The following is a 15,559-nucleotide window of genomic DNA, read 5'->3' on the forward strand; positions in this document are numbered from 1 at the left end:
TTGACTTTGTGTGCGCTTTTAATTTAAAATGTGTCACAATCACTTCAGATTTTTGTTGGAATAAATTACAAGATGTTACTGTATAATTTCTCTTATTTCAGATGGTGCCAGAGGGAGGTTCGTCAAATACCCCTTACTTTTGAAGAGTATTCAGAGATATGTAAGTTGAATATTCATTGGCAATCTATTAGTATTTTAACATAGTGAATTGTATTTGTTTTAGATACACAAGATGTGCAACAAGTTTTGATCAAGTAATCCATCCTTTAAAAGAGCATTCACATATATTAGTTATAATTGATGTAGCTTTTACACAAAATTTTCATAACATTAAAGAATATACAGTTAAATGCCAAGACTGCTAAAAAGTGAGATATCTTCTTCCAGCACTATGGAGGATGTCAAAATGGTGGGAACAATCAATGTATGACTAAGTCATTATATCTGAGTTTGGGTAGTTCAAACATATAGCAAAAATCTGTCAGCTGTCTTTCGTGTGTCACTAGTGTAATTTGGCATTGGCTTTACATTTACTTGCCAAAATCGTATACAGGCATGGCAAACGTGTATTTTCTAAACACGGATCATCTTAATAGTCAGAATACTGTTGCTCAAGTCAGACAGTTGTCTTTTTTGGAAGGATTTACTGTTTACTGGGAATTCTTTAATTCTTGTGGGTATCAGTATTTTGTGGTTTTATGGAAAATTGCTTTTTTTTGTACTTAAATTTGTGGCTTGAGGAAGGGGACCTGTTGTTTGGAGGGAAAATTATTGTTTGTTAGGTCTTTAAATTCATGGTTTCAAGCAAGTACAAAATGAACAAAAATTATTACCCTATAAAAAGCTACATTTATTGTATATTGAGATACAAACAAAATTTAAATATCACAGTTGCAGAGAGATGTGCTTAATTAAATGCAGTACCATCAGGATATGTATTTGTATAATTTGTTCAAAAATGTTAATCACAAAAATTATTGTCCCTTTTTCACATTTTCAAAGTCTTTTGATACATTTCAATTTTGCCTTCCAGACATCAAAAGAAGAAAACGATGTACATCACTTAGAGGAAGCTGTGAGTATATTGTCTTGCAAAAAATTAGTAGTTTGATCCTTTGAAGTCTGTATTTAAATTGAAGATTAAAATACATATTGGTATATGTATGTAAGTGTATAAAAAAAAAAACAGTCAACATCAATGTCCTTGCTGTATCTAAGGATGTAATACTTTTGAAAAGCAAAGAACTAAATCTAATTCAAGTTTAAATCTTGTACTGGAAATCTTTTCTCAGATTTATCATCATACTGATTGATTGTCTCCCTTTTCACCAGATTCGACTTGCAGAGCAGGTTATTGCTGAGGCTGATAAAGAGACAGGAGAAGCCAAATGTCGGTACTACAGGGCAAGGATAACCTACCTGTATGATGACCAGGTAAAATTGATTGTTTTTATGCAGCATCAGCAGATAGTGTGACAGGCAGAGATGCCAACCATTCTAATTTTCGCAGAATCATTCTTGTTTTAAAACTTAATTTGCATCATTCAATCAGTTTTATTAGATTCTGATTTTCCAGTTGGGTAAAATGTGTATAAGTGATTTAGATTTTTAACATAGCTTTAATAATTTTAGTAATTTGCAATGATGTCTGCAGTGTGGCAGTTTAGAGTGATGTCTAGCACTGGGGCATCATGCCATAGACATATAGCATTATGTCTCACCCAGTCACATTATCCTCACACCAGGCTGACCAGTCTTTACACTGACTTAATACTGAGCACCAAGTGAGAAATCTGCTAGTAACATTTTTATAAGTCTTTGGCATGACTTAGCAGGGGTCCTACCCACAGCCTCCTGCATCCAAGGTGGATGCTCTAACCACTTAGGCCACCAGGGCAATCATGTAAAATGTTATATGGGCACTCTACTGCTTGAACACAGTTATACATCTGATTGTAATGTTTATTTAAAATGTTATATGGGCACTTTACTGCTTGAACACAGGTATACAGCTAATTGTAATGTTTATGTAAAATGTTATATGGGCACTCTACTGCTTGAACACAGGTATACATCTGATTGTAATATGTATGTAAAATGTTATATGGACACTCTACTGCTTGAACACAGGTATACATATATGATTGTAATATGTATGTAAAATGTTATATGGACACTCTACGGCTTGAACACAGGTATACATATATGATTGTAATATGTATGTAAAATGTTATATGGACACTCTTCTGCTTGAACACAGGTATACATCTAATTGTAATGTTTATGTAAAATGTTATATGGGCACTCTACTGCTTGAACACAGGTATACATCTGATTGTAATTTTTATGTAAAATTTTGTATGGGCACTCTACTGCTTGAACACTGGTAAAAGCATACCTTAGCATTTTTATCACAAATGCAGCTGAATATTATCAGCTCACTGCTTTGATCCAACTGAGAACGATGTAGAAAAAAATTGACTGATGATGATTTATACCATGAAAGAAATGATGCGTGCTTCATAAATTCAAAACAGAATGCAAATGATAAAATTTCAATTTTAAAAAAACATGCATTTGCAGTATCTTCTTAACACACATAAGCATATCAAATTATGGGAAAGATGATTGTATGAAGCATGTTTGAACCCAAAAGCACTTTTAATCATTTGGGTTTAATGCTTTAAAAAAATTGTTGTATACAAAATTTTAAATAGTCTTATTTTGATTTTCAAATTCTGATGTTTGAACCTGATTCTCCTGCTTCCCTCAGTAGGAATTGAAATCCATACAAGTTTCTGAAAGGGGCTTATATAATGGATGTGTTTGTGGGTTTGACACAGTGTATGGAGGTGGGGGAGGCCAGTTGTTCACAAATGGTCACATTTGTTCTCAAAATGATGGACCAAGATGACATTCCAATTGCGTAGAAAGTTCCCAGCATAATGCAACTTAACTTTTATTAAATAGAACAAACTATATTCTTTACATAAATATCTTGATGTATTTTTGACATTGAAATTCTCATTTCTATGGCGAGATTAAAGGCACCAGATAAACTATTTTCTCAACAGTCATAATTTTGTTGCCAAGTTGCTTTGATAACAAAATCTTGGAATACATGCCACCAAGCTCACCCACACCCAATTTTACAGGAATTCTGTATAATAGTAGACCTCAAAATTAATAAGGAACAAACTTATATCGCTGCTAATGATGGAGAATTGTTTCCTTGTCTTTATTGATAATTATTTAATAAGAAAGTTTCCACTTAAACATCTCTTTTACATAACCATTATCATTATATTGCAAAATATATTGTGGCTCCGAGTGGTCTAAAGCGCTCTCCGTTACAGATCACTGCCATCTCACCTCTGTTTGCGTGGGTTCGAGTCTAAGATTCGGCTAATGTGGGTATGTGAGAAAGCTTGCCGGTAGCTTCTCGTGGGTTGGTAGTTCTTTCCAGGGTTTTCCCGGGTTCTTCTCCACAATTAATAATGACCACCATCTATAGCCTGTCATGTGCTGAAAAATGGCGTTAAACCCTACAACAACAACAACAACAACAAAATATATTATTCTTTGTAAATGGCCTATGTCATTGCTTCAGCTTTTGTAAGGAGTTAATTTTTTTCTTCTACAGAAACACAAGGCTCTGGACTGCTCCAAAATGCTTTTGTGCAATGGAACACTGAAAAACAACAAAGGCACTGTGAGTGAATTCTTTAGTGTTATTTCATTACAAGACCACTGCTTAATATTTATAGGTTACTGCATTTGTATGGGAAAATATGAATAAGTTTTTGAATGGAAATACTGCACAACCTTGGGAGTGCTGTATATCCGTCTGACAAAACGAGTTCATATTTTCCCATACAAATGCAGTAACCTTTTTATTATATGCTCATTTTATTCATTTTTTCTATTCTACCTAATGCTTATTTATATTAACAAAATACACTACAAGAAACAAAGTAACTGAATGTATGCCATTATCCAAACTAAATACACAAGTGCAAATTCGTCATTACACAACATTATTACTGCGCACATAACTCTAACCAGATAAATTTGAACTTAGTTGTGCATGCTCAACATAACTTTCGAAAGAAAATGGTGTGTCTAGTTAAAATTGAAATTTGGAGTCATATTGTGAATGAATGCACATTGCAACAACTTTTCCATTTGATCTGGAATGAATAGATTTGGGTATTTTTTTGATTCTACGAAATTTCATGATTATGAACTGGATTTATATGTGACAATTCCACATGAAATACATAAATACATAGGATTGAAGAAGCGAGAAAGAAGCGTGTTGACATCTGCAGATGTGTTTCTGTTTCTGTTATTGAATGTTTGAAATCATAATGTGGGAAAAATATGAAATCTTTCAATTGCAATTATCAACGTGGAATGTGCCAAAGCAGCTGGTATGTGGTGGTCCACGAAACATCTGCTTTACTTCATTCAGAAACAAATTTAAACAACCACAACATAAAGCACCTACTACGCAAGTGTACATGATTTGTTTACAAATCAAAAGTGCTGGCGTCTGTGTCCATTGTTTGTTTACAATAGTAAATAGTTCCTTTATGCACGTGAATGCAATATGTATATTTGCACGCGAGTTCAGTATTGGATAATATTGCATGATTCTGACAATGTAATGTTGACGGAGAAAAAAATGAGCTTATAATAATTTATTTGTCTCACATGATGGTAGAAGGAATAGATTCTGCTGTGCAGTTTTAGGATAATTCATTAGTTATGAGTAATTGGACCTGTTGTGAATTATCATTTTATTAAATTTAGGTATTGTAATGGCATTGTGATAGTTCCAAGCAAACTAGCTACATTGATGCTAAAATGAGGCAGGAAAACCACATTTGATTTGTTTTCCTAGATTTATTATTTTCTGTTGACGGAGACATTCAAAATCCAAATGAGATTTTTGCACTACTGTAAATTTCCTATGGACTGAATAATCTCGCAAGTTATATGTGAATATTATAGAAATGGCTATTTTCTTTTAATTTACAATGTGACTTGTGTACAGCTGTCATGTGGCAATTTTTAAATTTTGTGTTTCCATTCTGAGGTTGCATGGATAACTTTGGTTTACTTTTCATAATTTTGTTTATATGCCCTAATCATCACTTATTTAGGCTGCAACTGCAAGAGATATATAGGTCAGTATATGCTCTGTCAGGAATTATGTGTATGTACAATATTTTTCTCCATAAATTTTATAGTTTTTAGTTTGATCGAGTGACTCTTGTCAAACTACTTTGAATGTCGACTTCTATGGATTGCTTACTATTTCTCATTTTTATGTATCATTTCAGAAAGTACAGGTGTTTTTATTTGATAAAATCCTGGTTGTGACACGTCTGGTTACACAAAATGGTCAGCAGTGTTTTCAAGTGTACAGAGACCCAATTCCTGTTACAGAGTTGGTTGTGGAGGATCTGAAAGATGGGGAAGTCAAAATGGGCTCCTTCCGTAGTGCTTTTAGTTCTGGTCAAATTTGTAAGTGTCCAGCAGTCATGTCTCACTTTTTGCTTGTCAATCTTTCTTTCTCATTCTTTTGCTGTCTTTTTTATACATTGACACATTAAGAGTTTGCACTTTATCTGTAAGCTAAGTAACTGATATTGATGTGAAGAACTGTGTGAATAGGAATTAACCCATTTTATCCTGAATATGACTGTGGTCGTAATACCTCATTCTATCCTGAATACGCCTGCAGTCATAGTATCCTATTTTATCCTGAATACGACTAAGGTTGTACTCTACTACGTATGTGTGTAGCATCTCTAGAAACATGTTATACATCACATGTATATATGTACTTCTTCACCTACACAGGAAATGGTTAAAGCGCGCATGCACAGTGAAATTTGTAAACAAAAACGCGGTTCGAAAAGAAATTGTTGACTTGAAAATCAATCGATAAAATGATGGACAACAACTCTGATGTAAACATGGATGTTGATGGCGAGGGTAGCGATATGGATGATTCCGATGATAATATTGACTTAAATGATGGGTTAGAATTTAATAAAGTTGATGAAAGAGATGATGCATGGCTTCATGCACTTTTCGACAGCGATTCGGAGAATGAAGCTGACTTTGAAAGCTTTCAAGAAAAATGGGTCCGGGATGATTTTTCACTTTCGTTGCAGCCAAGATTTAAATTGATAGAAGGAGCAACACCCAGGAGAAGCCGATGCAAAACATTATTTTGAGTTACTTTGGGATGATTTAATCTGGAAAAAACTTGTTGATGAAACAAATCGTTACGTTGAAAGATTTCTAGGATTAATTTGTGACAAGTTTTCATGAGAAACTGCACGCTGAAGTACATGTTCCAGAATGTGAAGTAAACAAATTGTTCTTTGTGTCATGTACAATTTTAGTAAAATTATTATAACTTTTGAACTAACAGTGCTAGAAACTTCAAATTTAGACCAAAATACTAGAAATTGAATTATCTTTATTTTGTTTGCATAATATTAGAGCATTTCATTAATTTTCATGGACAAAAGATTCACTGAACATCTTGGTAAGTTTTTTAATTTGTTTTTTTTTTCCTTCTCTTTCAAGTCCTATTTCAAAATACAGTTGTGAGCATGTGCATTGGTAAATGATAACAAAACATATATCACTGTGTTGCAAATTTTATTACCTTTTCAGAGATATATAGTTTTGTATACTTTATAAAAGAAATAACATTGTTACAACATTTTTAGTAAACATGGTGAAGGTAGTCACAATTTCAGCAGCTGCTGCTGTATGATGCTCCATTTTACCACAATGTATTTAGAATTGCTTCACAGGAATCAGGCACTGCAGTTGAAATTGGTAAACAGGATAAAATGGGTTAGGTGCAAGTCATCGATAAGCTCTTCATATTGATGCTCTGATACTTGCTATTTTCACTATTATTGGAGATAATCAGTAATAGGAATTCAGGGTCAACAAATGATGACCTGACAGTGAAAATAGTATATCATTATATGAATATAAACATATTCAAGAAATTTGACTGAATCCTGCAAAATCTCTATAGACTATTTAATTAAACTCAAATTTGGACTGTATGTTTTGTTCAAAAGTTTCGACATATTAATAATACTTATTTCTGAATATTTTTAGAGTTTTAGGGATTATTCCAAGTCTTTTAGGAATTTAAACTAATATTTTACAAAAAGTCATCCTACAAATATCTGGCAACAGCAAATGTAATTAATTTCACATATTGGTTAGATTTTTAAAAGTTAATAACAAGTAGCAATGTGATACATTTTTAAATTGGTAAATTTGTGTTGCTGGTTATGTATTTCTCTTGTCCATTGATATGAAGTAGGGTTCCCATGTGCAGTGATTTCACATGCTTAGTGCCCTTTCTTGGGAACTGATGCCCTGCTTTTTTCATATTCTTGCTTACAAACTAAGGTGCTTTTCACATTTCACGTAGTTCCTAAAAGATCATCAGTAGCTTTGATAGCCATCTTATGACCATTAATTCAGTAAATCACATAAAGAAACTGAAATACAAAGGTATCAAATTATTCAGTAAATTAGCCTCCTGTTTATAATAAACTTGCCATCTGAAAAATACACCATTAGTCTCAAATGAACCTTTAAAAAAAATCTATAAGCTCAGAATGCGTTTTGTGACTGAAAAAATGTGCACATTTTTTCTTCTTAACTGTAATAGTTTATGAAGTGTTTATGATTGGATTTTTCATCTTATCATTTGTTTGCAGCAAAAAACCTGTTCCGGGTTTCATTCACGAATCCTAACGAGGGCCATTCACACACACTGATGGCTAATGATGAACATGATAAGCGACAATGGCTACAGAGTTTTCAGGCAGCCCTCATGAAAAAAAGCACAAGTCGACTGAAACCATAGATGTATTTGGGCATCTAAGCATATCAAGACACTGAAATCAGAATCTTATCTTCTTAAAATGAAGATGTGAACCATTTCTTCATCGGTGTTGAAGTTCTTCAAGCATCTCCTACATTGGAACATCCATGTCCGGACCTACAATAGGCAGTCAGGGAAATTTGTGCATGGGAAATACTGATTGATTTAATATAGTGATGGCAAATTTCATGATGTAATAACCTTAAAAATTGATGTTAGACTAATTGTTGTCAATCCAGGAAAAGCATGAGATAGAATGTGATACTGTATCTTCTGTCAGGTTACACAGTGTATTGTTATGCAGTTATGGGTTTTAGAAAAGTTTCACTTTTGTTGAAAAAAAAGTAATAAACCTTTGAATTATTTAAAATCATTGAATGATCAGTGTAATGTTTTATTAAATCACCAGTTTTATCTGGCTATTGTCAAGGATAAAGCAAATAATACTATATGGCTGAACAACATTTGTGGTGTGACATTTCTTTTGATCTGTAATGCTTGATAAATTGCACACAACTTCAGCTTGGTGCTAGAGTTGGTAAATTGTTTCATCATTCTGCTCTTTTGCAGATAAAAACATGTAAACAAAGAATATTTTTGTAGTACCACATATATTCATGGCCCAACTGCAAACAACATAGGTCTGCTGTATCATAATGTGCTGACAGATCAGGGTCTGTATTATTTCTTCTACCGTTTACTCCAAACAAACTGTACAGACCCAGATCTGTCATCTTACAATGCAGATGCACATCTGGGTCTGTACAGTTTGCAGTTAAATTCCACTTGTATGTGAGTGTATACAGTATACATTGGTTATGTATGTGTATTTACTGTATATAGAATTTCTCTGTTGTAAATATGTAGTAAATTGAATACTCATAAAAAGTATCACGTGTAATACTTTTCAAGTATTTCAGTTTAAATTATTTTAATTTTCATATCAGGGTCCAACAAATTTAAAAGTCCTGGTAGTCCAGATAAAGTTCACTAACCATGAGAAAGTACTTTGAAATGTTCCTTTAAGATTATGTATATTTCTTTTTATGAGTCATTCATAATCTTTGCTCTGTCTGTAGTACGTTTTATTGTTACATTATGACAAAATTTAGATTTGGTTGTATCGTGTGGTAGCCACTGGGCTCCATGCATACAATTTCTCATACCTTATACATGTCTAACCCATGACTTTTGGGGGCGATCATGGCCAAATTAACTTTGCCATGATCCTGTCTTTCCTTCTTTCATTCGATTTGACACTGGCTATTTGACTTACTGATCAATCTGGCCTTAAAGGTCAAATATGAAGATCTTCAGAATGTACATTTATCATGTGTTCTGTCAAGTCTGTGTTAATGGAGATCAAGACAGTCATATTTCCAGCACCAGGAGCATTAACAGCTTGTTATGGTCTGGTCCAAGTTTCTCATTTCCTTATAATTCCCAAACCCCATGATGGATTTTCTTCATATATAGGATGTGTCATCATGAACTTAAGACAATTTATACTGTGACATGCTCACACAACCTTTTGATCTTGGGGTCAGAGTCACATTTTGCAGTAAAGTTTTGATCATGAGCTTAACATACAGGCCCTGCTTTCTTCTTGTGGAACAGTAGCTGTGGATTAAAAATCTGTTTTTCTGATAATACTCCAAACGTATCCCTAAATTTACTAATAAAATCAAGGCTCCCTTGACTAATGCTTGGTTTGCATTTATGTGTAATGTCATTCTGGAACAAGCCAACCAACCACCAATGTAGAACTGTATTAACTGTATGGTCATTTCTTTATATTGACATTTTTAGAGCTTTACCTTTAATTGGCACCATATAGTCACAAATGTGCTGACATGCCATTACAACCTGTTGCATCTATAAATACATAAAACTTGTTGCATTGGAATTGGGCTACAAGTTATAACAACCTGTCAGTCTTTTCCCAAAAGTGTGTAACCCATAATTTATACATGTATTTAATTTCTTAAGCTTAGTCATAAAACGTGTAAAAATTACTATATCCATCAAAATTAATTCAGAGGAAGTTTGACCTAAAAGATGATAGGTACCAACCCTGTAGCAGAAATATTTTCTGGGGAAGAAACTAACATTTAATGGTCTGAGGGAGAGATTGTTTAATTTGTACAACATATATTATTTTTTTATTTGTACAACATATATTTAAATTTCTTTGGCCAAGTCTTAAAATTTGCAGAAAATTACTATTTCCATCAAAATAATTCAATGGAAGATTGAGTCAGAAAATGGAAGAAACTTGGCAGTTTTAATGGTCACTGTAATGGTGTATAGATCTTGGAGGGTACTGAGAGATCATGGAAATTAAACCGAGCAAAGTCACCATATCTTACATAATGATTGATAATTATCTTTATATATAAAGGAATAACAATCATTTTCTTCTTAGACAATCAGTAGATGATGGTTCCCAATATATAGAATTCTGGCACTCAGATAGGTCACTGGCATTATTCAGGTAGGGAAATCTAAATCATTATAGGATTTAAGCTAGTATCTTACATGTACTTTAGTATTGTTTATGAAGCAGGTCATGTGTACATGCAGTTTTCATTAGTTACTACCTCTAAAGTTAAACATTGGTCACAAAATTAATTTAATCAGTTGATTATATAGCTCAGGGCTTCAGGACATCAGTACAGTCTACAGTTTGCAGGCCATATTTGTGTACTCTCATGTATACTTTTTCCAATTGTACATAAATACCATGTTTTTAAATATGATCAGTTGTTCTAGTCTTATAACTTTAGTCCATCAGTAGAGGCCAACATATATTGTTTTACATGCATATCTTGGCAATCTTCATTATCATTATCTTGTGAGGCAGCTAATGGTGCATGTATGTGTATATTTCATGTTATTATATTTCATTATACTGAATATAGAATTTGTAGAATTATACATGTAGAGTATTACCATATCATAAACTGTTTATATTGTTTTAATATTTCTGTCATGGTTGAGAATGTTGAGAATTCAGGAATAGTACAGGAAAGTGTTAAATTCATATATCTAAATTGTGTGTTAAAAGGCATCTACTTCCCTTATGAAAAAGTTTTGCTCTTTCCATGTAAGAGGCCAGTCCTTCTTTACAAGGCTACCTTTGCACTGCAGAAGGTGTGGCCTGATAGGAGGGCAACCACTGTATTACAACTCTCAGTTGCATTTACAATGAGACTTAAGCGCCACTGGAAGTGGACCCTATTTCAAGAACTTTGATTTATAACAGTTTTTGTCTCATCTGTGGGGCATAGGTGATAGGTAGAAATCACATTTCGGCAGGAGTTGTCATTTTTGTTGTGGGTGATGGCTTAGGCATCAGCCTTCAGACTTTGCATTTACTTCAGTTTATTTGATACGTTTGTATGTACGGTCATTAAACTTCATGGAGTATTTTTCATGGAGGGTTTTACTCATCGTTTGCAAAACAGGGTTCAGTGACCTTATTTCACAAGGATGTTTGCATTAAGTTTTTGCATTTGTCTCAGTTTATTTGAGACTAATATGTTCAGTCAAGTAACTTAATGGGTGTACACATCTTGGAGGGTACTGCTCACCATGAGCAAAAAAAGGAAGTCACAGTGACCTACTTTTCTTGTTTAAGCAATGATGTAAGAGTTTTTGCTTTATGTCACAGTAGAACATGCAAGACTTAGCATTCTGCAAATCTTGCTTGTCAATATTGACATATTACAGCACCTTAAAACTATTGTTTACAGGAAACATCTTCATCAATTTATCTTTTGGAAGATGCTATATCATTATTTTATTTGATATGATAAAAGGTGGATTTTATGTCTTAAATCATAAATTAATGCCAGTTAGGTCATTGTAGCATTGAATGTTTTCTCCAGGATTTCTGGACACAGGAAATTTCTCCTGAATCGAACACTTACATTTCCCAAGCATGTGTGATAAATAACTTTTAATTACAACTCTTTACTCCAGTTAAAAGCATAACAGCAACAGAGTGTTATGGCATTATGTGAATACATTACATACTTTAGAACTGCTTGTAATGGCAGATTCTTAGCCACCAAATATTAAAAACATTTCCACTGTTCACAACTCTTTCATGCACCCAAAATCAGTAGGTACAAAAATTTATTACAAAATAGGTCAAAGAAAGAATCTCATTGCTCCTATTCAATGTTCCTATTATGTAAATGTTGGATTATTGACTTGTGATTATTTTACTACAATCTATTAATCTTAATGACAGTTCCAAGTTTTGTTAACGCTTATGGCAAATCATCTGTCCATAGTTTTCATTCACTCTCGTAACGAGGATTCAGTTTTTTGTGCACTCACTGTCTGATATTAAAGACCCATTAAATTTGGTGGGGATTTGTACAATCATGTGTCCTGACGAAGACACTGATATTATATGAACTAATGTATGTCCTAGTGTCACATCCATTTAAGACACCATGGCAGTAAAGAATATTGAAGTGACAAGTTTTTTTATACAAATTTATTGCTTTTGTTTTATAATTATTCATATTTTAATGAGAATATCATTTTTTAATTTGGGCAGATATTTTTAAAGGTATCATATATGCTCACATGCAAGTTGGATCCAACTAACAACTTAGACCCTGATCTGCATTTTGTGATAGAAAAGCCGGGTCTGTGTTATTTGTTTTGCTGATTAGTCCTAACAAACTGCATAGACCCAGATCTGCCAGCATATGGTTTGAGGGCAGATCTAGACCAAGGCAGTTTAATCTAATTTGTGTTTACATATAGTAGGAACTCGCTCATAGTATCCATATATCAGGAACATATATCAACTTTTCATTAGGAAATCAGTTATCATAGATACAGCAATATCCCAATTACTGACGACTGGTTTCAAGTTCCAATGATTAACTAGTCAATTTGTCTTGTTGCAGATTGATGTGCCACAAAAAAACATGGTCAAACAAGCATGATCTTGTCAAAGTGTGCTGTAGCTATCATTTATGTTTATATGTTTAGAAGACTGATATTACCATGAAACTGTCACAATTGTATGTTTAGATTCTCTGGTTTGTCTTTTGTTTTCTATCTCGTTTTAAGCTTGTATGTCATTGTTTGTTGTATTTAAAGTAAGTGTCAATGTGCAATTGGCTGTTGTCGACAGGTGTAAATACTCTGGTTACTATCCAAGCCCCCTTTGGCAAGAATTTAAAAATAAATAAATAATTGGGTGCATTTTTTATGACGTTTTTTTTTTCATTTTATATTTTGCATTGGGTTTCTGTTTATTAACTCACAATGGGCCTGGATTGAAAGTGAACTGTTGTAATGCGAGGTTGAATGATTTGCATAAAAATTGTCTAGTTGTCTTTTGTGAAAATGAAATTTTACTTCAATATAAAATGTTTGAATAATGACTACCATGACGATCAGCAAGTTTATATATCATTGAGCTCGCTGTGATATATTCTGTTTTCACAAGTGTGAAGGGAATAAATAATAGATGCCATCATTTGATAAGCAAACTCTGTTGATGTGGAAATATACAACACTAATGTTTGTAAGTTTTTATTTTTGGCTTTTGGAAAATGGTGTTGGTGAGTTTTGTGTTTTGAAATTATTTTGATATGTCATTGATGGTGAAGTTTCATCATATTATCATCACCTAATTCCAGTCTGAACTTTTCTTTTTATGATTTGGTTACAGTACAAAAATCAATAAAAAAAATTCCTACTGTGTTAATAATACCGGTAGTTTTTTAAATGAATGAGATTACCAGATGCACACCATTATCATTATAACTGAGCATTTTGTTTAGAGTTACAACAGTGCAAAAATAACATTAAGATTAATAGGGTCGCATTGTTTAATTTCTATTTTGTTTAAATCATTACAGAAATGGTGCAAAAAAAAAACCCCAATATTTTCATTTTAAAAGGTTAATTTTGCTGCAACTATGTCTATACATTAGAACATTTTTTGTCTCCTATTGGACAGTTTTTCTGTCCTATGCTTATGGTAGATAAGTTCACATAATGTTGTAGGCACACTTATGTAATGCATTTATGGAACACAGACTTCCATGTTTTGCCAAAAATTTATGCATGTGATGGTCAAGGAAGAGAATTAAGACCCAGAATTAGTCTAGCTAACCCTTAAGGAGTAAGATTTGTACCAACAAATTTGACTAGCCTGTCCCGATATAAATCTTGTCCCAAAAGTTTGATTTCCCAGTCTTCGCCACAAATATGGGGAGGTTCTCTTAGTCTATCCATTTATATTTGATAAAGTCAGATTGATAGAACACATCTTTTTTCTTGGTTGTCAAATCAGTGAACTGCAAACCTTTCAAGCTGAAAGTATTATTTTAAACATACTAGATGAATTTTGTATGGAAAGTAATGGACTTGCAATTTAATATGGAGTTCAGGAGTAAGGATAACACTAAAACTAAACAATTTACACCAAACTTGTCCCCTAGAGAACAGTGTAAAAAACAAATGCAGCTTTAATTGTAAAACCTTGCTTTCCATTTAGCCTTGTCTTGTTCAGAACTTTTTTTATATCTCACTGTTAAGTAGGCTTCTATTTTTTGTAATTTTCATACCCATCTTGTTTAAAAACCCATCCGAAAAGACAAGTCTAACATTTAAGGAATAAGCTGCTCATGTGAAATAAATTGAATCCTTCTTCAACTTTTAAACTGGAGGAAGATATTGCACTGTTCATTTAATTTGCTAACATTGAAAACCACTTTGTATGACAAGGCTATGAATCTTGTGGTCTTACAATGCATTTTCACAATAAATATTGTGAATACATTTAATCAGTATCTTGTGTTTTTATTATCTCCCCATGACAGCTCTTTTGCATGTTTGGGGCTGTTGAATGCTTCCTTCTGTAAAAGGCAGCTAATGGAGACAAGAGTTACAGTGACCCACCCAGTTTTTAGTACGCATGGGTCCTGAAAAGGTCTTGTGCGTGTGTGTGTGTGTGTGTGTGATTTGGATTTTTAACATATAAGTAACAATGTTTCAGTCATATCACTATGATATGTAGCATGATGTCCCTCCCAGTCACATTATCCTGACACCAGGCTGACCAGTCCTAACACTAATCTCTTATTGCTGAGCGCCAAGCAAGGCAGCTGTTAGTACCATTTTTGTAAGTCTTTGAACCCACATCCTCCTGCATCAGAAGGCGGATTCTCTAACTAATTGGCCACTGGAGCAGTTTAGTATATAAAAAGGGGGGGACACATAAAAGTCCTTAAATTTGCATTGACACCATTTAAAAACCCTTGAATTTTGCTAATATTTATTACTAATGTTCATTTTTACCTCTTATTAATGGGGAAAACTTAGTATCAATGATCATTCTAATCCATCATTTTATCACATTTTGCGTATATTTGGGTAAATTCAGCATTATCCCATGCCTTATGGCCATACTGTGATACATTTTTACACCAACTTACCATAGCATGAATTAGATGTTGGTATTGGTAAACCAGTCTATGCAAAGAGAAGCATGGTGAATGTCAGTTTTGTCTGCTTTAAGAATGGGGAAGTGTGTTTGTGGATTAGAGAGTTAAAACAGGGTAAGTCCATGACAATGTG

At 33.3% G+C, this 15,559-nt stretch overlaps 1 protein-coding gene across 1 annotated transcript in view; it reads left to right on the top strand.

Moving 5' to 3' along the window:
* LOC149788963 (rho guanine nucleotide exchange factor 3-like) overlaps positions 1 to 14,766 on the top strand; it is a 60,291-nt gene extending 45,525 nt beyond the window's left edge. Inside the window, exons 10-15 of the mRNA XM_089975112.1 lie at positions 102 to 160; positions 1,034 to 1,075; positions 1,333 to 1,434; positions 3,644 to 3,712; positions 5,349 to 5,532; positions 7,776 to 14,766. Coding sequence (XP_089831238.1) covers positions 102 to 160; positions 1,034 to 1,075; positions 1,333 to 1,434; positions 3,644 to 3,712; positions 5,349 to 5,532; positions 7,776 to 7,924 — 605 coding nt within the window. The 3' untranslated portion in view covers positions 7,925 to 14,766. The remainder of the gene's footprint in view (positions 1 to 101; positions 161 to 1,033; positions 1,076 to 1,332; positions 1,435 to 3,643; positions 3,713 to 5,348; positions 5,533 to 7,775) is intronic.
* The last annotated feature ends 793 nt before the right edge of the window (positions 14,767 to 15,559 follow it).

This window comes from Sinohyriopsis cumingii, chromosome 11, assembly GCF_028554795.1.
Source record: "Sinohyriopsis cumingii isolate HCF-2022 chromosome 11, ASM2855479v2, whole genome shotgun sequence".
NCBI classification, from domain to species: Eukaryota; Metazoa; Mollusca; class Bivalvia; order Unionida; family Unionidae; genus Sinohyriopsis; species Sinohyriopsis cumingii.